The sequence below is a fragment of the Dryobates pubescens genome, chromosome 1 (genome assembly GCF_014839835.1).
Source record: "Dryobates pubescens isolate bDryPub1 chromosome 1, bDryPub1.pri, whole genome shotgun sequence".
Taxonomy (NCBI): domain Eukaryota; kingdom Metazoa; phylum Chordata; class Aves; order Piciformes; family Picidae; genus Dryobates; species Dryobates pubescens.
The window spans coordinates 65,503,646-65,529,057 of NC_071612.1; the positions used below are offsets into that span (position 1 = coordinate 65,503,646).

The 25,412-nt window shown below is 46.0% G+C and overlaps 1 protein-coding gene across 4 annotated transcripts in view; it reads left to right on the forward strand.

Moving 5' to 3' along the window:
• Positions 1–25,412, forward strand: part of RAD54L2 (RAD54 like 2) — an 81,863-nt gene that overhangs the window by 30,632 nt on the left and 25,819 nt on the right. Inside the window, exon 1 of one of the 4 annotated variants that reach the window (XM_054167679.1) lies at positions 17,339–18,072. The exons of the other annotated variants lie outside the window; for them this stretch is intronic. Within the exon in view, the coding sequence (XP_054023654.1) occupies positions 18,039–18,072 (34 nt within the window). The 5' untranslated portion in view covers positions 17,339–18,038. Of the gene's footprint in view, positions 1–17,338; positions 18,073–25,412 lie in introns of those variants that run through there. 4 annotated transcript variants of the gene reach the window in all.

Here is a 25,412-nt window from a genome sequence, read left to right on the forward strand (position 1 = left end):
ATGGCTATTTGATCACAAGCCTGTGTGTTTATCATCTACATCTATATTCTTGTGGCTGAATACTTGTACTTGTTTGTCAGGGTTATTAGTTCCAAACCAAACAAACTGAGTGTAGGTGTATCAGAACATCACTAATCATTAATGGAAGCGGTTTATCTTCTTCTTAAAACACTAGAAACATGTTTATGCTTTATGTTTCTTTAGCAACTAATTAACAATAAATTTGAACAAATGTAGGAGATGATGAGGAGTACAAAGGCAACTTACATATAACAAAAAATATTTTTAGAGTTGCTCACTAGGTAGAGGAAAACTGCCTCTCTTACACAATCTGAGCAAAGCTAAGTTGCCTCTGTGATGTCATAGCATCATAGTATGAGTCAGGATTGGAAGGGACCACAAGGATCATCTAGTTCTAACCCCCCTGCCATGGGCAGGGACACCTCACACTAGATCAGGCTGGCCAGAGCCTCATCCAGCCTGGGCTTAAATACCTCCAGGGATGGGGCCCCAACCACCTCCCTGGACAACCTGTTCCAGGGCTTCACCACTCTCACGGTGAAGAACTTCCTCCTCACCTCCAGCCTGAATCTCCCCACCTCCAGCTTCATTCCATTCCCCCCAGTCCTATCACTACCTGAGATCCTGAGCAGTCCCTCCCCAGCCTTCTTGTAGGCCCCCTTCAGATACTGGAGGGCCAGAATTAGGTCACCTCGGAGCCTTCTCTTCTCCAGACTGAACAGCCCCAACTCCTTCAGTCTGTCCTCATAGGAGAGGTGCTCCAGCCCTCTGCTCATCCTCGTGGCCCTTCTCTGGACACTTTCCAGTACCTCCAGATCCCTCTTGTAATAGGGGCTCCAGAACTGGAGGCAGTACTCCAGGTGGGGTCTCACCAGAGCTGAGTAGAGGGGGAGAATCACCTCCCTTGCCCTGCTGGCCACACTTCTCTGGATGCAGCCCAGGATCTGATTGGCTTTCCAGGCTGCGAGTGCACACTGAGAGCTCCTGGTGAGCTTCTCATCCACCAGCACCCCCAAGTCTCTCTCCTCAGGGCTGCTTTCCAGCCAGTCACTGCCCAGCCTGGATTTGTGCCTGGGATTGCCTCGACCCAGATGCAGGACCCTGCACTTGGTCTTGTTGAACCTCATGAGGTTGGCTTGTGCCCACCTCTCCAGCCTAGCCTGTCAAGGTCCCTCCATTTCAGATTGTTTCAGCTTTAATTCTGTCTGCCAGAATGTGGTAGGTTGAGAGAGGGCTTAGCTCTCCCTCCTCCACAGAGTAAGAAACCACAGCTAACTCAGTCGAAGAGCAAAAGCTGACTGGATTCTCCTTCTCCATCCTTCGCCTCTGCAACTCGGCGTGTTGGACTCCACACTGCAGACTTCCACCTTCGCTTGTTCCCGACGAGACGACAGGAACCGTCTGTGAACAAAGCATATTTCTTTTCATCATCAGAAAGGTCATTGTAAGGAGGAGCTTCCTCAGCACGAGTTACTCTCTCCTCTGGAGGTTTAGTACAGTTGGTACCTTCAGGCCAACTTGAGATCACCTCCACCAGACCAGGTCTTTCAAGATTTCCCATTCGAGCTCTCTGTGTTATCAGAGCCATCCACTTGGACCAGGTGGAATCTGTAGCATGATGTGGTGTGGAACCCTTGCCTTTGAACATCCAATTCAAAACTGGCAATCTGGGAGCTAAAAGAAGTTGTGATTCAGTTCCAATCACTTCAGAAGCTGCTTTCACTCCTTCATAGGCAGCTAGAATCTCTTTCTCTGTTGGAGTGTAATTAGCCTCTGAACCTCTGTAACCTCGACTCCAGAAACCAAGAGGTCGTCCACGTGTCTCACCTGGAGCTTTTTGCCACAAGCACCAGGTTGGACCATTGTCACCTGCAGCCGTGTACAAAATGTTCTTAATGTCTGGACCATCTCGGACAGGTCCCAGACCCACTGCTTGTACCACTTCTTGCTTTATCTGGTCAAAGGCTGCTTGCTGTTCAGGTCCCCAGTGGAAACTGTTCCTCTTTCGAGTCACATCATACAGAGGTTTCACAATCTGACTGTATCCAGGAATGTGCAGTCTCCAAAATCCCACTATCCCCAAGAAACGTAGAGTTTCTTGCTTGTTCGTGGGATTTGCCATGGTAGAGACTCTATTTACCACATCCACTGGAATGTGTCGGCGTCCATCCTGCCACTGCACTCCCAGAAACTGGATCTCTGTGGTAGGACCTTTCACTTTGTCTCTCTTGATGGCAAAACCTGCATTCAGGAGAATGTCCATGATTTTGTTACCTTTCTCGAAGACTTCCTCAGCAGTTTTACCCCAGACGATGATATCATCGATGAACTGGATGTGTTCTGGAGCACCACCTTCCTCCAGAGCATCATGGATTACTGCATGACAGATGCTGGAGCTGTGGATCCAGCCCATTGGCAGTCTGTTGAAAGTGTACTGGATTCCTCTCCAGGTGAAAGCAAACTGAGGCCTGCATTCCTCTGCTATGGGAATAGAGAAGAAGGCATTAGCAATGTCTATGGTAGCATACCATTTGGCCTCTTTGGATTCCAGCTCATACTGGAGTTCCATCATGTCTGGTACTGCTGCACTCATAGGCGGAGTTACTTCATTCAGGGCTCGGTAGTCCACTGTCAGACGCCAGTCTCCATTCGGCTTTCGCACAGGCCACACTGGACTGTTGAAAGGTGAATGAGTTCTGCTGATGACTTTCTGACTCTCCAACTGACGAATCAGATTCTGAATGGGCAACAAAGAGTCACGGTTGGTTCTGTATTGTCTGTGATGCACAGTCCGAGAAGCAACCGGCAACTTAATGTCCTGAATCTTGTGTTGTCCCACAACTGCAGATTCATCAGAAAGCTCAGGTCTAGCAGACAGCTTCAGTTTTTGTCCATCAATTTCTACAGAAGCTACTCCAAAAGCCCATTTGTAACCTTTAGGGTCTTTGAAACGCCCTTCTCTCAGAAAATCAATTCCCAAAATACAAGGTGCATCAGGTCCGGTCACAACTGTATGCTTTTTCCATTGTTTACCAGTTAAGCTTATATTAACCTCCACTTTACTTAACTCTTGAGATCCACCAGTGACTCCCAGAATAGTTATGGACTCTGATCCCTGATAATTTGATGGCAATATGGTGCACTGAGCTCCTGTGTCAACCAAGGCCCTGTACTTCTGAAAGTGTGAAGTGCCAGGCCACTGGATGTACACATCCCAATAGATTCTGTTATCTGTATTACCCCTCTCCTCCCCCTGGCGGGAGGCAGGGCACCCCTAGTTATGGGGAACATGTCCACAGGTGCAACGAGCACACTGTGCAGTGTTAGAACTGGAGCCACTGTTGGAGCTACTAGAGTTGTCCTGGGGAACTGTAGAAGTAACAGCTACCCTTCTGGTATTGCTACCTCGGGTTCTGCCACTTTGCAGTTCTCTCAGTCTCCTGAAAAGATTAGAAGTTGGTTGACCATCCCACCTGTTCATGTTCTCACCAAACTGATCACGCAGGGTAATCCAAATAGTCCTACGTGACTGCCTTGGTGGTCTGTTTTGGTTTGATCTGTTTTGGAATGACCTCCTTGGAGGATGTCTATTCCTCACAGATGAAACCTGTACCCACCTGGAGGAAGAATTGGAATCATCTCTTTGTGCCAATTGGGAGATGGTGTTTTTAAATTCATCCTTCAGCTCTTTCATGCAATTCTCCAGTTTTCCAGACAGAGTTTCAATGGCTGAAACCAAAGAAACACGTGTCATGCTATCATCCAATTGTCTCAATTGATCAGTGAATTGGCCAACCGTAAGAGGAGCTCCACCATAATTTCTTGCTACAATTCTGCTTGCCAGAATGTTTGCATAATTGGAAGGAGCAAGCTTGATGAGCTTTTTAGTAAGACCATTTCCTACAGGAACATCATCAGGATTCAGAGATTCATGTTCACCATAGAGTACCTCTCTAACAGCAAATTCTCTCAGACGCTTGATTCCCTCATCTATGGTAGTCCAGGGCTTAGGATTCCATGGAAGATCATCTCGGGAAGGGTATCTCATGAGAACCGCCATTAGAAGGCGTATCCACAGATTAACCTTACCGAGAGCCTTGCCTAGATGTCTATCTATTCCATTATCCTTTGAGAGAGTTCCTAGCTGGGCTGCTGACTTGTCTCCAACCATTAGAGCTGGAGCACCTGTATCATAGCATCTACCAAGCCAAGCGAGAACTGGCTCCTTATCTGCTCTGAGATAGTCTTTTCTCACATTTCTAAGCTCCTCACGTGGTGAAGAGCAGTCGGTTATGTCATCTTGTTCTTGCTCCTCTGCCTCCTGTTCCTCAACTTGTGGTCCCAACAACCTTTCTGTCACTCTTTCAAGGATCCCTTTAAGCTGAGAGGCACCACCACTAGCTGCTGTCCTACCAAGAGATGCATCTCGATCCTCTGATGATCTCAATAACTCAGCTATATTTTTAAGACAAATTTTCTCTTCCTCCCCAGCAGAAGAACCTTGCTGTGCATCCCCGTCAGCTCCTGAATCAGCTTTAGTCTTACCCTTCCTTGTTGTTAAAACTGCTACTTGCTTTACTGGAGCTGTGTTTGGGTTTCCAGCTGCCTTATTATCAGAAGCTGATAAGCTTTGAGACAGATTAGTTGCTTTGGAGGACGCTTCCGCTCCTGCCATGGAAGAAGGAGGAAATGACTTTGCCTCGTTAATGGTGGCTGCCTGGGACACAGGAGCCGCCATGTTTGGGGCTACTGTAGCCCCTGGCTGCCTGCCAGAATCATCACCATTGCTATTCAGAGCTGCCTTGCCGATTGACTTTTTAGCTTTATCTTTAACTGACACAGATTCTCCATTATCATCCTCACTGGATGTTCCTGAAACAGAGCCAGGGTGGCGTTTTCGTCTCTTAACCCTCCGTTTTATAACAAAACATGCCTTGGACACTTTTTTCTCCCAGTACAGTGCTACCAACAAATACACATTAATTATCATCATCAGCAGGACTACACACATCAAGAAAATCAGCTTTGGATCCCAGCCATCACTTAAAATTACCCTTTCACCGAGCGGAATCTTAAACTCTTTTATCTCAATAGGGAGTGTGCTAGATGTAACATTCCTGTACTTTTTAACATAAAAGAATTCCAGGCACTGATCATACAGAAGCCGAATCTTGTACTTAAACCACAAATATAATTTTTGCATTATATATTTACCTATCTTATCGATAATCATACCCAGGCAATACTTGTAGATCAATACACCAAAGACCGAGAAGAACAGACGCTCAAAAAGCCAAAACACCTTCATGTTTGCTCGTTCGACTTAAGCAAGCAATAAATCAAACTAATTTGTCACCAAGCCCCGAGTTGGGCAGCCAATAAATGTGGTAGGTTGAGAGAGGGCTTAGCTCTCCCTCCTCCACAGAGTAAGAAACCACAGCTAACTCAGTCGAAGAGCAAAAGCTATATATTTACAAGCATATATGGAAAGCAGGTTATATATAACACAATATATACAGGTATTTACAATATATACACAGAAATACACAGCAAAGACAAATAACACAACAAAAATCCCTCCCTCAGGGAGGGATCCCCTCTTTGGAACCCCCTCTCTCCCCCCCTTACCTCCCTTTTTCCCCAAAAAGGGGTTAGAGAGAGAGAAAGGCAAGTTACTAAGGAAAAGAGTTGTTAGCAAGCTTCAAAAGCCCATGCAGGATTAGTGTTTGCTTATCTGAAGGCCAAGTCCAGCAGTTCGCAGAAGAAGCAGGCAGGGAGAACAGGCTGAAACTCCAACTCCCCCAACTCCCAAACCGAACAGAACTGAGGAAAAAATTTTCCAACCGCTTCACAATCTAAAGCTGAATTTTTGTTTATCAACCAATGAAATTCGTTTAGAATATCAGAATGTTTTGGTTCTAGTACCGAAAACATTAGCCAGTGTGTTCCAGCAGTGTTTGTTCTTAAAGGCACAGCCTCAAACGACCACACAGAATATCAGGATGCTTTCTGTGTGCTTAGCTGTATAATTACTGTTTTCTGTGGAGGTTGTCCACTCTGTTTTTCCTGATACCTCTTTGTGGCTACTTACTGCTTCAGAAATGTCATTCGACATCTCCATTACCTTAGATCTACTATAAAGCCAGTCTCCTGCTATTTGGCCAGTAGCTAAATACCAAATTAAGAGGATCATTTTATTTCACCCATCTGATGTTTATAGTCCTGCCTCTGTAAATGACCCTCCTGCGTGAAAATCAGCTTAGGAACAGACAGTTACATTTTTCCCCAAGAAGAAAGGAAGTAGTCCAATGTTTATGTTATGAAGCTTTTTAAGAGCTTAATTGCAATAATTTCTGCCGAGACTTTCTTCTCCCTGTTCCCAGCTGGGCTGTTCTCCTTTTCTCCTGGCACTGGGTTGTTTTGTAGATGTTTTGTTGGGAGTCCTGGGGGATATCTTTCACTTGTGTGCTCTTCCATATTTCTAAGGCTACAGGATTTAGAATATTATTAGTCTTTCACAGTTAATTCCTTGGAAGGCTGCATGTATGTTTTCTCCAAACTGGAACTGATTACTTGTTTTCAATAATAGCAATTGTAACAATTATAGAACAGAACATTTTTGCTGCCTGCTCGCAGAATAGACTAGAATAAACCAGGTTGGAAGAGACCTTCAAGATCATCGTGTCCAACCTAGCATCCAACACCACCTAATCAACTAACCCATGGCACCAAGCACCCTATCAAGTCTCCTCCTGAACACCTCCAATTATGGTGACTCCACCACCTCCCCAGGCAGCCCATTCCAATGAGCAATCACTCTCTCTGTATAAAACTTCCTCCTAGCCTCCAGCCTAAACCTCCCCTGGTGCAGCCTGAGACTGTGTCCTCTTGTTCTGGTGCTGGTTGCCTGGGAGAAGAGACCAACCTCTGCCTGTCTACAACCTCCCTTAAGGTAGTTGTAGAGAGCAATAAGGTCACTTGGCACTTGGTGCCACGGTCTAGTTGTGAGGTCTGTTGGGACAGGTTGGACTTGATGATCCTTGGGGTCTCTTCCAACCTTAGTTATACTGTGAGACTGTAATACTCTGCAGTAATACAGTGAATTTTCTGTGGGGGAAAGCATTCATTTCTTTCCATACCACATTTTCTGAGAGTCATAATGATAGAAGTATAAGATTACCCCTGAGTCTCCTCTTCTCCAGGCTAAGCAACCCCAGCTCCCTCAGTCTCTCCTCATAGGGCTTGTGGTCCAAGCCCCTCACCAACTTTGTTGCCCTTCTCTGGACTCGTTCCAGCAAGTCAACCTCCTTCCTGAACTGAGGGGCCCAGAACTGGGCACAGTGGCTTTGTTATAGGAATGTAGGTTTTTCATGTTTTCCTGGTGACTCAAGTTACTTCAGAACCTTCCAGGGTTAGGGTGGTGTTACCCACACCTGCTGATGGTGGAGAGTGGAGTCTGAGACTTAGCAGTCCCTCGTGTTTCCCACATTTAACCTGGTTTTGTCTTTTTCCTGTATGTTGTGTGGGGAATCAGTACCTGTGGTGCTTTCAGTTGCAGAATTTTCTTAAGGATCTTTTTACATGCTGGTAACTGATTGTGCTCTCTTCAGTTTTGGTGCAGTTTTACTCATTTCTGCTCACAGTTTTGTTTACATTTAGTATAGGCTGTCTCATAGATGGTCTATAGTGTGCATTGGTTTGGACTTCTAGGTTACAAACTTTCAGTCTTGATGAAAGCAGTTCTTAAACCATATCCCCCTGCCCTCAGGGAAGAAAAAGAGTTCAAATAGCTAGTTTTTCTGAATATTTCTGAACAAGTGAGAGTTAATAACCACACAGCTTACATCCTTTGTGCATTTCTTCAGTGGTGGTCAGTTAATGAGCCTTAGAATCATGTGTTTCAGCTCTCAGAAAAATGGCTCTAGCCATTTTTTCTACAGCACTTCTTTTGGGACTTCATAGAATCATAGAATCAGTCAGGGTTGGAAGGCACCACAAGGATCATCTAGTTCTAACCCCCCTGCCATGGGCAGGGACACCCCACACTAGATCAGGCTGGCCAGAGCCTCATCCAGCCTGGGCTTAAACACCTCCAGGGCTGGGGCCTCAACCACCTCCCTGGACAACCCATTCCAGGGCTTCACCACTCTCATGGTGAAGAACTTCCTCCTCACCTCCAGCCTGAATCTCCCCACCTCCAGCTTCATTCCATTCCCCCTAGTCCTATCACTACCTGACATCCTGAGAATTTCCTCCCCAGCCTTCTTGTAGGCCCCCTTCAGATACTGGAAGGCCACAATTAGGTCACCTCGGAGCCTTCTCTTCTCCAGACTGAACAGCCCCAACTCCTTCAGTCTGTCCTCACAGCAGAGGTGCTCCAGCCCTCTGCTCATCCTCTTGGCCCTTCTCTGGACATGTTTCAGCACCTCCAGATCCCTCTGTAATAGGGGCTCCAGAACTGGAGAACTCCAGAGCCCATGGACTTACCTACCCTGACGCTTCTAACCCCTTCCCAGTGGCAGCCAGACTGCACACCCATCCTAGAAGCACCTTTCAGCTCTAGCCAGAGGCTTCTTCTGCTTTTCCAGCCTTGTCATCCCTGCCTCCTGTATCTCTTTTCTCATCACTTGTGGGTAGCAGCACTTGTTTTGTCATGTTTGATTTGTGATAATCAGCGTGTGACTGCTAAGAACTTTTTTTGTTAACTCCCTAAATCCCTTTCACTAGAAATGTGATGTACTGATGACTGTAGAGATAAAGGGCTGTTTCAAGTCCTGCACTTTTTCTCTGATCCCAGGAGTTGCTCAGGGCTGTGTAGAACTCCATAGGAATAAAAGCTGATTTGAGCAAAGAGCAAACAAACCTCCAGTATGGATTTTACAGATCACTTCAAATGCAGAGACGATTCATACCTCAGAGCTTTCCCAAGGAAAAGTGTTAAGTGTTTGAATGACTCCCACTGTAGTGCTCTGCTTTTCCACTTTCTGAATGTCTTTGGATTATTCTGATTGAAGTCTCTGGAATTCATTATCTCTTACTCATAAATATACAGTGATGGCAAGTGGCTTGTTTTCTTACCTCTGAGTATATGGGTTAAACACTTTTTAAAGCATAGCACAGGGATAAAAGTGCAAAGAGATGGTTGTTTCAGTTCTCTGAAGGATGCCTTAATGAGCACAGGCATTCAGACACTCCTCAAAGGCTACTGGTTGTGTTTCCATAACAGGGTGTGTGGTACAGCAGACAGAAATTGAAGTCAGTACTGCTGGGATACCAAAGTGGACAGTTTTCCAGTACCACAGCAGTACTGCAATTCGTAAGGTACACATATACCAGGGAACACCAAATAGGAGTATATTAGATGCTGCTATTGTGATATGACAGCCTTCATGCAACTGGCCTTGTCTTCTACCCTGTGCTGTCCACTTTGCCTGTTTTCTGCATTCCCATCCCCTCTTTATTTCCACAGGGCTGGGGTTGTGCTAGCTCCATGGCACTTCTGTTTGACTAATGGAGAACAGAAGATGGAGGCAATCTGTGCTCTCTCCTCCCACCTCAGACTCATACTGTTCCTTCTTCCTGACAAAGTGCTGGAGCAAAAAAAAAAACACAACAACAAACCAACAAAACCAAAACAAACCTGCATTTTGTGGGGTTTCTATGGACATATGGACCCTTAAAGAGGATTGAATATAGAGCATGCTTGTGTTGGTGGTACAGAATTGCAAGTGCCTGTGCTGTTTCATGCTGCAACTTCTTAGCAGAACTCCTCAAAACATTTTTTAGTTTCCCAAGACACTAAGACAAGTATTTTGACTTCAGATGACAGCCAGTCTCAGCTCAGGTTTGAAAAGATCTTTGCTTTCCTTGAACTCTTGCTAGAGGAAAAGCTGTTTATTTGCAGGAGTAGTGCTGGGTCATCTCTGTATACAATTTTCACTTGGTGGTTGAGGAAAAAAAAAGTTGGCATGGAACTATATCAATAATGGATTTTGTTTAACATGATGTTCCTCTGTGGCTCTTTGTGGGTTGTCATCATCATGGTGCATGCAGCAAGGGGTACAATTACAATGAAAGTGAAATCGATTTCTAGCTGCCTGGATAATTCCCTTCATGAGGAAAATTATTAGTGAACACCACACTTGCTAGAAAGTTCATTAGCACCTGGAGTTATTAAAGCTGAAATTATTTTTGGACATCTGTTTTTAAAGCAGTGTGGAAGTGCAGGTTAATACTTTCTTGAGTGATGCTCAAATGCACCCTCAAGGTGCAGGGAGCTGCTGCTCTTGCTGGGAGGCTGAGTTAACCATGTGCTTGCCCCCCCCAAGTTGTTCCATCTTTTATTCTCCCCAGCAGGGACTGAAACAAAACAGAACTGTGGTGTGTGTATGGGGGAGTCCACAGCTGGATGTGTGGGGTTGGGAATAGCAAATTCCTGTCCTTGCAGGGGAAAAGAGAAAAGTCTTTGTTATAAAAGCTGCTCATTTAATAGGCTCCTCCTGCTCATACACATGAGTTTTTGCTTTTCATCTAAAGTTACTCTTGCATATATTATATTCATCTGTTTGAAACTGAGAGGCATAGGAAGAATGTGGAGATAGTCTCCTGAAGAATACCCTGGTAAATGATAGCCTATTTCAATAGAATTTTATATCCTGATTTAGAAAGACCCATGTTGTTGGAGAGAAAGGGGGGAAAAAAGGGCAGAAGAAAAAGAAGGGGAGTTGCTGTTAAAGAGTAATTTACCTGCACTTTTACCTGGAATTGGATGGTCCTTCTTTTATTGTTAAAGGGAGATTGGTCCCAGCAACCTGAAATCACTTTGCCTTCTACTTTTGACCAGACTGTGCACCATTTTCTCTTAGGAAACACTGGGTTTGAGTCGTCCTCCCTACCAATTAGCAAGTGAAATGCATTCCTTAAGAGGAGGAGGAGCAAATATATGCTTATTTTTTGAATCTCTCAGCTCCTTTTAGAAAGCAGCTCTTCACAGCTGGCTTTTCAGGAGTCATGGAGAGTAAATGGGCGTCCCAAGGTTAAGGCAGGCACAGAGACTGTAGCTGCCCTCTCAGGAACCCTTTAGTGAAATACTTCTATGTGCTGCAGTACATGGGCACAGTGGACTCAATTGCTTCTTGCTTCTCAGACAAGTGATGATACATCTGCTTTGATCTCTTGTCCTAGCTGTTTAGCTGGAGGCTGGCCACAGGGGCTAAGGAAAGGTGCAAGCCTCTCAAAGTGATCTTGGGAGTGGTGAGGTGGCTCTTTTAGTTGTTTGAAAGTGGATGGGTTGGAGAAAAAGGTGTGGAAAGAAACAAAAGTCAGGACTTCCCTAAATTTAGAAAAGCACTGGAGACTATCATGAGGATTCTTTTAATCTCTGCTATGTTCTGTGTGTACAAATGCCAGTGGTGAGTGCCAGTAAACCTATAATTTAATCTGCAGGTTGCTGTTTGTTGATGGAAGGGAAGAGTGGTGACTGACATCTTTCCAGTTTTTTTCCTTCCTGATGGACTTTCTTATCTTGATTCCTCTACTTGGGTTACTTGTGGCTGGATGCAGCTTCATCTAAAGTCTGTCAGTACTGTTTGTAAGGAAGCTAGATGGGCGTATCCTGAGGGAAGCAAGCCTCTTCTCAAGAGTTTGTTGCCTCTGCAGTGGCTCTGATCTTTATGAGCCTGGGCAGCCAAACCTGAGCTTCCATGTGCCACTATGCACCTCACTGTGCTTAAACAATCAGGTGGATTTTAATGCCTGCAGTGACTTTTTGTAGACTGTGTTCCCAGCCAATAACTGCAGGCAAAGAATATATGTGGTGTAATAGAGGTACAAAAGTAGTTGCTACATGTGGAAGAATTCAGTTGTGAACTAATACCCTGCATATTGGCATGCATTTAAACTTTATCCAATTATCACGGGGAAGTGCATTACCTTAGAAATGAGTGTAATGGATTAGAGTGGTTAAATATCTTGTATCATATGGATGTGGGCTGTGAGGATCAAGATTAAATCGGCTGGTTGTGGGTAAGTCAGCAAACATGGATCTAACTGCAGAGTTTGGATGCATTTCTCAGGTGAGTTGCTGAAACTAAGAAGTTGAGGAGTTTTCATTGTTTTCTCACTTCCTGAAAAGGATAAGAACATCTCCAAAGCTGCTTTGTGTCTGTTAATAAGCACATACTCTCTGCTTCCACAAACATTACATTTGAGACTTGTATTGGTTTCCTGAGACCCAGAAAGCTAGGAGCAGTCTGTCTGCTATGCTTCCACAATCCAACTGAATAAAACACAAAAGAGGTAGTTAGCATTGCAGGTGAGAAGAGACTGGGCACTAGCATTTGGAGTTTTAGCAATCCTTGTTACCGAGTGACACAGAAAGGTTACACGGAAGTTGCAGGGAAGGTTTGCCTGTCATTTAGGTAGGTGTCTCACTGTTGACTCTGGGAACTTTGCTTTGTTACAGAAGGCTGAGTATTTTACTCAGTATTTTAATTATGGCAGTTTTCCCTGTCATACAGCCTGTCTTGCAGAACAAATGGTATTTCTCTGTGCAGTATGAGGGGTTTGGACCTGCCCAGCTAGCAAGTGTCTGCACATTGTATGGGAGCTACTAATGCCTGTGCAGACCTTGAGTACTTGGCTGGGAACAGCCAGTACTGCAGCGCTTTGTTAGCTTCTTTCTGCCGAACCCACAGCTGCAGATTGCCTTACTGGGCATTTTGTTTGTGTTGAGGCAGGTAGGTGTAAGCCCCTCGTCCACAGGTTGTTTGCCGATAATTCTGGGGAGAATAGGAGAAGGTAACAGGGATGGAGAGGAGAGTGAGAGGAGTGGTGCCTGGGGTTCAGGGGTGTGGGGTGTGTTTTGTTGACTAATTCTAGCATTTTAACTAACCCTGTGAACTAGGTTATTCTCAATAGGGTGAGGTGTGGCTTGAGGATGCTGTAGGGAGAAAGGATGAGATCCTGTCAGTGCTGTCCCCCCAGCTCCCTTCAGAGGGAATTGCAGACTTACGATGTGGCAGGTCAGTCACTGAGGCTTTCTCCCTCTGTCTGTTCTGTCCCAAAGTGTGAACTCTTTTCCAGTCTTCTCAGTGTATTCTACGCAGGGGGAAGCTCCAAATGAAAACGTTTGTGACGCCTCTGCCCCCCTCCCAGGCTCTCTGACAGCAGCTTCCTTTTTTGAGAGAGTGGCAAAGTCTGGTGTAGTCTCAGTGTTATGTAACCTGGAGTAATGACTTGCTTTACTTCTTTAAAAGGAGGTGATGACGCCAGAGCTCTGCTTCCCTCAGACCTGCCGATTGGGCACAGGGACCTGTGAAATGATGTATCAGAACTAGCTGCACTTTCCCCCCCCCCCGCCCTCTTTTCTTCTTCCTTCCCTTTGATCGATTGGGTATGATGGGTTACGAAATAGCAGTCTTTCCATGCCGTTGAAGAACAGCCCAGCTCTGTGGCTCTGCATTTTCTGTGTTTATGGCTATGAACTTTTTCCAGTGTTTTTTACCTGTATCTACACGCTCACTTTTCTTAAAGCTGGCCCAAGTTTGAATACATGGGGAGCAGGGTCAGTGAGTGAGCAGTTATTAGCTGAAAGAAGAATTGCTCCAAGTCTTCCATGGAGGAGGGGAAGTACTTTGTTTCTTCCTGCTTTTCTGATCTGCAGGATGTGAGGCTTGTGCTTTACTGGCCAAAATTTTGCTTGTCTCTTTTCACAAAGCAGCCACAGGATCTCTAAGGGAGGACAGTCACACTTCTCAGTCATGTTTGGTATCTTTAGCCCTGTGCAGATTTTCAATAGTCAGATTTGTACCACACCTAGTCATTGCTAATAGATATCACAATCCATCATCTGCAACTTCTAAAATCATGATGAAATCACAAAGAAACTAATTAGCAAATTCATGATGCAGTATTTTCCCTCTTTGACAGGTAAGGAGTGGCAAAGTGATTTTGCCAAGGTCGCCTGATGAGTGTGATAAAGCCAAAATGAAAATCCTCTGCTTTACATTTTAGGCAGCAACCCTTTTATTTTCAGGTGTACTAGGTGAAATCCTTCTCCTGTTTGCAGTTGAGTTTAAACTATGCAAAGGGTCCTTATTTTATTTTTTTCCTTAATTTAGCTGGTATTGTGCTGCTTTTAATGACTGGTTAAATAAAATGTGCATATTACACAAGCATAATGTTTTTAGGCAAGAAGCAGCAACAAGTTTGGAAGGAGGTGGAACTGTTTTAATCAGATTAGAAGTATTCTTCAGATTCTAAAGCATCACATCACAGTTATTTGCTTTATTTCTTCTTTTGATTTCCTGCTTAGGCTTTAGAGAACACCGTGACACTGAACTTCCAGAAGTGTCTGGGCCCATCCCATGGATGAAAGTTTTTTCATGCAATACCCATTTTTTATTTTAATAACAATGGTTTGTGCTACAGATGTTGAAAATATCTTTTTCACATTTTCTTCAACATAAAAATAAAAACTATAAAATACAAAATTTATAGTGATTGTCGTCTTTATAACAGAGGAATCTCCTGTGTTGCTTGCAAGGGAACCTCTCACGTGACAGCCAGTTCTGGAGAAGCCTTTTCTGATGTACAGCACAGTTGTACAATTACAAAGAGCTTGTGGATTGAGCATGAGAATAGGTGAGGTATGACAGCTCGGTAACATTTCAGACCCCATAGTAGAGGGAGAACGTTCTTCCTTACTGGCAAGGCTAGCCTCACAGAAAAGCTACTCAGTAAATGGGCTTATCTACAACAAGATGCCCTTCAATGAGGAGATCATTTCATAAAGTGACTGTTTTTGGCAAATCTAATTCTTGGCTGTGTGAATACATATTTGCCATGGCTGACAGTGGTGGCCTCACAAGTAGGCTGTTAAGTAGAAAAGACAGAAAAATCCTTTCCATTTTACTCACTAAGGTGAAGAAGAAATTTTCCCTTTTAGTGCTGTGTGCAGGACAGGTATAGAGAACCCATTTCCTGCAGTGTACTGAACTTCCTCACACTTGACTAGCATATAAAACATGGCTTGGAAAATACCCAGTTGTATTTACACAAATGCTTGTCTTTAAATCTTGCTTCCAAGTTTCATAAATCTGTTAGGTCAGATGCTGAGGTCATGTTTGGTTATTTATTCCAACCCTACAAAGTCCTTATAAGGCCTGCTGCAAGATCCTTGGCTATGTACTTTTCTTAATATATTTGTCCCTCTTTTCCCCCTTGACAAACACTGTATGTTCTTGTGTAGCAGCCAGGCTGTGTGAATCTGTGGCAGAGGGCAAAGGCTGTCTTCTTACCAAGCATCTTCATTTTAATACAGCTCATATTTTCTTTAGTAAAAATTATACGACTCTATGAAAATAGCACCTTGGGTTTGTTTCATATTTGCAGTGTCCCCTGAAGCAGTGATAGCAGCAAGCATTCACTGAGCCCTAACTCTCTCTCAAATGAAAGGTCTAATAAAAATGGCTGGAGTCACACAGAGGGTGACCAGGCTCTGCACTGGCTGTGTTTGCACACCTTTACTGTTATAAGCATGGCTCATTATCATGGAGTCCTGCAGATCGGTGCCAGGGCTGTTCAGACTCAGCCTGTTACGGGCTTGTCTCGGTCCGGAGAGGGAAAGAGACTAGTTCTTTTGAATACTCCCGTGCTGTGAAATTAATCGGCACAAACGAGGCCAAAATATCAACAGCTAGACTATTTATTACATAGAGAAAATGGAAATAAGAAGAGGAGAGGGAGAAGATAGAGAGGGAGAGAGAGAAGAGAGAGAGAGAAGAGGAAAGGAATCATATTACCACACCCCTCACCCCCCCAAGACAGTTTGAGTCTGTGGAGGCAAGGTGCTGCATGAGGTGCTGGGTTTGTGCTGAGGCTTTGGCTGGAGATGCGATGTGATCCCTCTGGGCAGCCTGGGTCTGTAAAGAAAAGGGTGCTGAGGCTTTGGCTGGAGAATAGATGAGGTCCCTCTGGGCAGCGTGGGTCAGCTCCATGAGTAGAGGACATGGAGAGAGGGTTCAGTCTGCTTCCTTCCTTCTCAGCGGCATGGTCCTCCTTCAGCGTTTTTCTCTCTGCGTTTTTCTTCCCTCCATTGCGGTTTTCTTCCTCTGCGGTTTTCTTCCTTCTGAGCCAGTAGTGGTCAAGTCTTTTATACAGTTTTTAGTCCTTAGGTATGTGTCCGAGCATTGTCCCTCAGGAATTCAGGAGCCAGGAAATCATAAGTATCCAGATATCGTTCCCCAGGAAGTCTTTCTGTGTATTCATGTGAGTTTGGACAGTGGTCTGGATGGAGGGGGGGGGGGCCTCCGCCTCCTTCCTCTCCATCTCCCTGCCTACCCACTTATCACACATCAGGAGACAGGTGGAGAGTCCATTGACTCATCACCCTCCCTTCCTGGGGGTATCTGATAGCTGCCTTGAAGGCGTGATGGCTGGGTCCTTGGGTCATTGTTATAGGCCAGCTGCAGTCCAGTGTTATCACGATGCAATCGCAAGGTGATTTGCATCCAGGATTGGTACTGTCTGGGCAAGCAGCAAGTGATTTTATCTTTGTTTACTCACACCAGGAGTAGACTCTTACAGGGCTTCTTGTGCCCATCCTGGTTTTCCCATCTCTCACTTGCCAGTTGTTTCAGTGTGTCTGTCAGCCCAGGTTTGCTTTTTGTTCCTGGCATTGGCTGTGTGCAAAAGGTCTGTGTTGTAGCACTGAAAGTTAGGCATGATGGTTAGCTTTCATGGGTTCAACCACAGCTTTAGAGTAGTTATTCTCTCCTATACCTGTCCTTCTGGTGCAGGGGAGGAAGGGTTGTTTGGAATAATCTTGCGCTCCACAAATTCTGACAGGTTGTTTCCTGAAAACTGGGAAATCTCATTCATAGTCCCTTTGCTGCACTGAGAGCCTTCTGCAGACTACCTGTGCTGTAGGAGCTGCTGATTTAACCAGGGAGCAGGATGCTCTTTCACCTGCTATTGCGCAAACAAGTTACCAGCATCGGATTGCTCAGGTTTCGGTCTCAGTTGTCCAGGTTTCTTGGAAGTTAGGAAGCATCGTGCAAATGGTACATAAAATCAGAGATCCCAAGATGTTTTACAAAGCCAGAAAAGCAGCACTCCCATTTGCATCTCAGTTTCCCCCTTTGCCTTTTGTGCTGTGGAAGCGGGATTACGGGCCCGTGTGTCCCCTGCTCCGAGCGTCCTGTTGTCTGTTGGGATTCCCCTTGCGCGGGGCCCCGCCGGAGCCGGAATGGTTATGTAAGGATTTTTATTTTATTCTCAGTCTTGGTCTCTGCCACTAGTTGAACTGGATCACGGGCTGAGTGAATGGGATCCGATCTGATCTGAAGCGCGGGCAGCTCCGCCGCTGGGAGCAGAGAGAGAGGAGAGACCTCCCCGTACACACCCACTCAGCCGCCCCGCGCCTCTTCCCTCTTCTCAAACTCTCTTGCCGGGCGTGACCGAGGCTGCTCCCGCTGATCGGGAACAGGTACCGGAGCCACACCAGCCGGGCAGCGCAGCTCCAAGCCATCGGTCCCCAGCGGAGCAGCAGCCAGGGCTGTGTTGTTTGACTCTGGGAGCAGGGGAGGAGATAGTGACCGGTTTTATTTAGGCTGCACACGAGGCATATTTAACTAGTTATATAACTCTGACCCTGGTCCGTGTCGGCCGGGCGCAGGGTGGGTATGTGCGTACTGATTCCCGTCACACGGCGGGGTGGACTCGAGCGCTAGGAGCTAGTTACCAAAGTTATTTTCAGAAACCCTAAGTGCAGGTTTCCCTGCCTGTACCCTGGACTGCTTTATCAGGAGGCATTTCCCGCCTGCGAGCTGAACAGCCAGTGAGAGTGGGTTTACTGCTCGCTGGGCTGAGATAAGGAGTTGTCGGGAGTGACTGGAAACTTTTGTCCTGAAGACCCTGAGACAAGAATAGCAGAAGGGCTGAGAGTGTGCAGCCACATTGAGCAAGTGCTGGGGCAGAGTCTCAGGCAGAGGTCTTGCCTCAGTGCACTGAGCAACATGTTACTCTTGGATGAGTCTCAGCAGTTTACAGGTAGGACACAGGTTGTTTTTTATGGTTTGGGTGGTTGGTTGTTTGGGGTTTTTTTTGTGTTTGGGCTTTTTGTTTGTTTGGTTTGATTTGACTTTTTGTTTGATTTTTTTTTTCTTTTTCTCCCCCTGGTTTTCTGTTCCATCTTGCTTTCCTGTTACTGACCACTTGTTCTTCCTCCCCTGTGCAGGAGGCACAGTGGCTAGCCAAGTGCATCCTGAACCAAGACTCAGGGGCTCAGGTTTTACTTTGCTACCTGTACCTAGCTGGTATGGAAATGGTTAACATTTCAAAGTCTCACAGTTCTCGTTGGTTTGATGCAAGAGATATGAGAAGGAAGCTCTTTATTTCTTTGTGCTTTTAATTCTGAAGACTTTGGTGATGTGACATTCTGGGTCTGGCTGTTATTGTTTCTGCTGCTGTAGTAATGCTGCAAAATTAACTTTTATCAAGAGAGGAGGCAGCTGTTAATATCAGTATGATTTTAGATCCAGTGTCCTCTCCCCCACACTCTTCAACTCTGTGTATACTTTCCCCCAACATCCTGCTTGATAAGACTTTTGAGAGCTGTTTTTTGTCAGTGAAATATTTGGTGACTTGCTGACCAGGCAGCAGTCAGTGCACCAGGCAGAGCTGTTGGTGCCTGCTCCAGATCCCCTAATTAGTGCCTAATAGGCTAGGAGCTACTTGGTTCTTTCCAGTCCCCCCCATCAAATGGAAGGTGCTGGTGGAACCCTAACACAAGTTTGTAGTTTTGGGATGGCTGCTGCTTAGTTTGCTTGCTTGTGGGAGGATGTTTGTGTGTTGGAGAAAAAATGTTGCTCAGTTTTGAAGAACTTTATAAATTTGTGATTTAAGTTGTTACTTTGAGGTCAGGTCCGGTCCTTGGGGATGCTAAGCTTCTTCCACCTTGTTCACATGGCAAATACTTCCAAAACTCTGAACTTTGGCTGTCCAAAAATGGTGCCCAGGAGTTCCAGCTCTGGGTTCCTGGTTTATGATAGAAGTTCAGTGCAGTGTGCTCTTCATGACAGTTTTTTATAGAAATAAGCTGGGCAGTATTTGTTGTCCACTAGTGGGAGGAGTGGATTCGGGGAGGGGGGGGCGGGGGGGGAGAAATCCATGTTTTCTTGCTTTCATAGTTTTCTAGTTGTGGTGGCAGAACAAAGAAGCTAATTCTGGGAGAGTGCAAACTGTGAAGAGCTAGGAATTATGACACAAAATGAATCTGGATAAATGAGGAATCTGGGTGATACAAGTGCCTTATGTAACTCAGTCTAGATAATAGGTATAAAAAGAGAAGAAAGGGGAGGGGAAGATGCTTTTGGAAATGAGACTGTAGGTCACAGGTAAAAAATACAAGATCAGAGGTCTTCAAAAAAGTTTGGGCAGGAAAGGTATTTTGGGGTCACTTGTGGAAATGTAAGAGAAAAGAATGCAGATGAGTTCCTCCTTGTACAACATTGCTCATTAAGTTATAAAGTCTGGGGCAAGGTTTATCAGTCTGCTCTACCAGTGGGAAGTTTTTCTTTGCTTGAGGAAACATTTATAACTGGTCTAACATGTTTATACTCTGGCTGGTGGACCCAGGAGGGTCTCTATCCCACTTCTCCATAGTCACCCTGTCTCCAGAGATGATAATAAAACTGCACAAAGTGCATAGTTTTTCTTTGAGTCTCTGCTTCAGCCACTGGTCAGTGTTTCTAGTCTTCTCTGGCTTACGTGGCTTTTTCTCACTCCAGGTGCTTGCACACTGTGTCTTCGAACTAGCAAGCACTTGTACATGCAGTGCTGTGCCATCTGTTTTTCTTTTATAAATGTCTCTGGAAAGTTAGAGAGGGTTTTAATTATTTTATGTTAGCACCCACCAGCCAGTGAATCAAGGTTTTTTTGCAGTGTGCTACCTATCCCCCTACTGCTCTGCAAGGAAAGTGTCCTTTATTTATAAAGACCCCTGTCTTCTCCCCATATACATGTAAACTTCTTTTTTGACCATAGAGGTAGTTGTAATTTTAGCAGCCTTATGGAGGAACCAGTGCTTTCCAGGCTGTCATGTGCTTAGCTTTTGGGGTGTTAGGTATTTTTGGGTGCAGGTGTCCTTATATGACGTCATGGCTTCAGTTTGTGTGAACTTTGCAGCCCTTTTTCAAACTCCTTTAGCAGCACATAAAGCAGAACTAATATTTTGAAAAGGAAAACTACGAACATACTGTTCTTTGAGTGATGGTGTTTCATCCTGGTCTTGTTAGCTTTCTCCTGTGCCCTTGGTCACTTTTCTGGCTGCATTTGATGGGAGAAGTGCCAGTGGAATGCAGTGGCACACAGGCTCAAACTCAACAATTTGCATTTTTCTCCCAAGTGATGCCTCCCTCATTAAACAGAGTCCTTTAAAATTCCTCTGAAATTGCTTTAGAGACTGAAGCAGAGAAAGGGAATGCAGCCTAAATTCTGTGCTTTGTTACAGTTCTAAAAAAAAAAAATCCACAACTGTTTTCTTCTTCCAAGTAGGAAATTATATTTGAGAAGAGAGAGAGCCTGGTGGTCACATCATAGGACAAGGAGTCAACAACTTGGGGGTTACTCAGCACTGATGCCTACCTGATCTTTTTGCCTTAGTTTCCCGCTCTGCAAAATGGGCAGAAGGTTATTGTGAGGATTGTGTCATGCTTGTGAACTCCTTTGACACTGAACTAGAGTACAGATGCCAGGTAGTAGAATTTTGAAATCTCATGAGATTTCAAAAACCATTGTGAGCAAAAGCAGAGGAGCACTCAGATACTGATGGAGCTTTACTCTGGGATTATTTCCTATCCCACTCTCTTGAATTATGAGCTCTCTTCTCTCCCCTCTCTGGTAACAGGTCCTGAATGAAGCTATGTTAAAGGCTTGAGGCAGAGATTAAAGTTTGGCTTATGCCCATTTTGTTTGCCATTTTGCTGGCCTTGGAAGCATATGGCAGCAATAATCCCTTCTTTATTATTTCTTATTGCTCTGAGGGTATCCTGGTATAAAGCTAATACCACAACTCCCAGCTACCTAGTGTGTAAACTAATGCTTATGTAATCATTGCATAATGCAGAATGCTTGTTCCCCTACTCGTCCTCTTTTCTTAGTCCCTGAAATTTATCCCTGGAAGAGTCATGATAGCAGCCAGCTGGATTCACTGTGCTGGGAACACGATGTCAAAGCCCCCATATGCATCTGTTTTCTGAAGTTGGGAGGAGAAATTAGTCTTTGTTACCTAAATCAGTATTTCCCCCCCCCTTTAACAGAGTAGAGCAGATTATTTGTTTTTAAAGTTCTGAACTATTGTGAAAATAATTAAGGTCTGGTAGTTAAATCCAGTTACTTGTGGTTTAGATCCCTATGGTAATTGTTGTAATCTGGCTAGCAAAACTGTATTCTGAGTTACTAGTTAACTGGGATAACCAGAAAGGGGAGGTTTCAGTTCCCTCCTGCCTGCAGCTTGTTGAAAACTTCCCAGCACTCAGCCTGAAACACTTCCTGACTCCAGTGCAGTAGTTTTATGTAACTCACTTGCTCTTGCATACCCCCAGCTAAAGGACAAATGTAACCCATCCCTGCCTCATTCAGTACCTGAACAGAGACTTTCCATGGCTTTGTTTCCCCATCTTGACTAATCTGGAGATGGGACAAGGCTTGTGAGGAGGCGGCCATTTACATTTTATGTTTGAGGACTTTTATTTGGTACAGTAATTTTGATTATATATCTAGAGGAGGGATGCCAGGTGGCAGTGTTCTGCATCTCTCCTTGTTCTTGTGATCTCAAAGTGCTTTGAAAAAGTTTGATTTCAAATTTCACAATCCTTCTTTGAGCATATCCGAGGTGAAAACAGACATGAGATTACCCAGTGCTTTGGAGTAACCATCAAGCCATGTGGTGCCTACGAGAAGGACAACCTGATGGACACCCTGTCTGGGTCTCATTTCAGAGGCTTATGCAGGGTTGGGTGTGAGGTCCTGCAGATATGGGTGCAAGGTCTCCAAGTGCATGGGCACAGCTGCACTGGCATGGGGTTGGCCAGAACATCTACTTACTGTGCTGTGGTGGCACAGGGTGCTGGGGTGCCGGTGGCTGCAAGCCGGTGCCATACAAGGGTTATATAAGTGCTCTTTGGTGTTTATGTAACTTGGGTCTCAGCGGCTGCAGCATTGAGGCCTGGCCAGAACAAGAGCTCTTGGGTATTTGGGGCCTGGTTCTGCTTGCATAATCCCAGAGTTAGAAGATATATTGCTGTCTGTCACCAAAGTTGGCCGTTTGATGTTCCGGTTTGCCTCTCAGCCCTTTGGGTTTTTTTGGTTTTGGGTGGTATTTCCCTTGCTCCTGCCCTTCAATTCTGCTGCCTTTTGTTCCTGAAGGATTCCTTCAGGCCACAAAAGTAGCCTTATTCTGCAGCATAGCCTCCTCAGTAACTGATACACTGAAAGACCTCTGACAGAAGAAGAGAAGGGCAGTGCTGCCTTAATTAATCTTTTTAAAGTTTTCCATCAACTGGGGCTTACTTCCTGCCCAAGAAGGAGCCTGGAAATAAGTTTGGCTTTTATGTGTTTCTGATCTACCTCACTCCCCCTGCAGTGTCCCACAGAGCTTGTGCTGGTGGAGTTTTCTTCAGAGTTCATTTCATGTCCCTGCCCTCCCTCCTCCCTTCCTGGGCTGCAGGCAGCCTGCCGTCTCTCACCAGCAATCTACAGACTCCACATAGGTGTCTTGAACCCACAGCAACTGATCACAGGACAGATAGCTAGAGCAATTAAAAATGTGTTCCTCAGACTTCAAGCAGCACTATTTGTTACACCAATCTGACGGTCTCTGTGGTTACAATGACAAGTATGAGCAACAGACCTGAGGGGTGGTTAACTCCTAGATAAATTGGCAACGGGAATGAAGATGTTAGAGCCAAGGTACATGCCGTTTGACAGGCAAGGGAAGACTTTCCTGGGATCAGGCAAGTTCTGAGGCTGGGCAGGTTCAGCTCAAAAGATATGTTTGCATGTCTCTCAGTACCATGGCTCAGAAGGATGCAGTGCAGCCAGCTGCAGAGCTGGGGTGAGGGCAGTGGTGGAAATCGTCTCTCTGATCAGTGGGCTGCGTTTTACTGGAGTTGAGTGCGGACAGCCTGCAGTCAGCGGCTGGGGGCTGTAGGTCCTGCTGCCCAGGGCAGCTGGTGTGGCTGCCCTCTTGGCCAAAGCGCAGCACACCTGGCCTGGGAACCCCCCACAGCCATGGCCCTGGCCAGGAGAGGACATCCACAGCAGCACCCAGACAAGCTCGGAGTACCCCATGCATACAAGAAATCATCGGCATAAGACAAAGGTCCATCCCAGCTCGACGCCTGCCCCGGTGTCGTTGGCGAGTGGGCGGCTGCGCGCAGCTGGAGAGGGCCGAGAGGCGCCCGGCTCGCCGGGTCCCGCCGTGCTGGCGGCTAGCGCGGCCAGGCGGTTGCTGTGGAGCGGGGGGGTAGGTGTGCCGGCTTATATAATGCTTACATAATTAGGGCTTTGTTAAGCAGTTGTGGCTGGGAGGGGCGTCCTGACGTCCAACAATGAGCCCGATTGTTTTCTGCGGAGTATAAAGCCTCGTTGCTCATTCGCTGCCCTGGGAGCAGCTGCCACTGGTAGCCGAGGCTCCGAGCCCCCACAGATGGGCAACATCCCCTCTCCGTGCTTGCTGCACGGGGTCTTTCCTGGTGCTGCGGGAGGAAGGACCTAGGGGTGTAATTGTGTCAAGACCCAGGAGGGGGCTTTGTGTCTCCCCTGGATGCTGCAGCAGGTAGGACCAGGAGGAAGGAAGTCTGATCTTCCCTCTTGCTTTTGCCTACACCATCCTTAAGGGGTTTCACAAGAAAGTTCCTGCCTCCAGCCTTGGGGTGCTGACGTGTTTTTGTAAAGCTGCCTCTGTGAGAGGCTGCTCTATGCAAAAGCCTCTCCTTTCCTGCATGGCACCCATGCAACAGCTGCACCGGTTGCATACAGAGGAAGAATATTCTGAAAGTATTTAATTTAGATTCCACAGCGTGATGCAGGATGAGCCAAAGCACTCTGGCTCTTGCCAGCCTTTGAGATGATTGCTGTGCTGCAGAAGTGCTGTTCTCCAGGTGCCAAGTACAGCTGAACTCTGGCATCACCTGCACCCATTCCCAATGCCCAGTGCACTGGGAGAACATTGCATAAAGCCAGAGAACATCTTCCAGCCTGTCAGTGCCTTTGCAGTCAGGCTTGCTCTGCAGTCACTTCTCTAGCCTTTGGCACAGTTGTAGTTCAGTGTGTCAGCGACTGTGAGTGTTGCAGTTGGAGCTGTGCAATTAGTCTTTCTTGTGCCGCCCCTCAGTGCTCCTCCCATTCTTGCTTTGACAGCTCAGTACCAGCTGCAGTAGTACTAGCTAGTACTAGCTGGTCTCTGACAGGCTATTTCCCACAAAGTGCCTGGAAGTTCCCGGAACTCCTGCAGTAATATTTAACTGCTCTTTGTGCCGGACAAAAGAGAGCTCCCAAAGCAAGTATTAACTCCTTGCTGCTCTGCACGCAGCTGCCTTCCTCACCGTGCATGCACATCCCTGGCCTTAGGGTAGGAAATAATGGCCAAACACTCATCAAAATAGTGCTGTTTGGTAGTGAAATGATTTTAGAAATAGCCAAGTGTCTGGTTTTCAGTGGTGTGGCTTCCCCAGAGTCAATGCAGTTGCCCTGGCAGAGAAGGCTGTGTGTGTTGAGAGCAATTCACTGCTGGAGATGCTAGAGGATATTCTCCATGCTGTATCCCATGCTGTTTTAAGGGAAGTTTGAGAGTATTTGGCCAGAAAAAGGTGATGAGATGTGTTTTATAAGCTTAGGTGCAATAGGAAGTTCCGGACTGTGGGACACATCTTCTGCGGTGTTATGCATTATGAGTCACAGTTTGTGCAGTGTTTAGGGGCAGCTCTGGCAGTCACACAATGCAGGAAGCATCTGAAGCAGTTACACAGAACAGTCACGACTCTTCTCCTTGCAGAGCCTTCCAAATGGTAACACATAAGTGTGGGGCGAGAAGCCAGATGCCTTCCCCTGCTTGTACGTACAGCTGGGGGTGGTGGTTGCTGCTGCTTATTGAGCAAAGAAAAAAGGGAATGCCTGGTCTGCAGCACAAACCAGAGCTGTGCTGTAACCAGATCTGTGGGGTTTTGATAGCACAGGTACCTTTCAAACCTCAAAAGAAAGGACAGTCACGTCCCTCTTGCTGTTCAGGGTCCATTGCAAGACAGAGTGCCCGGGTGTGTGCAGCGGTGCTTAAGTGAGGACCAGTGGGAAGTGCTTGGGAACCTCTCAAATGGAGAGCTGCAACCCAC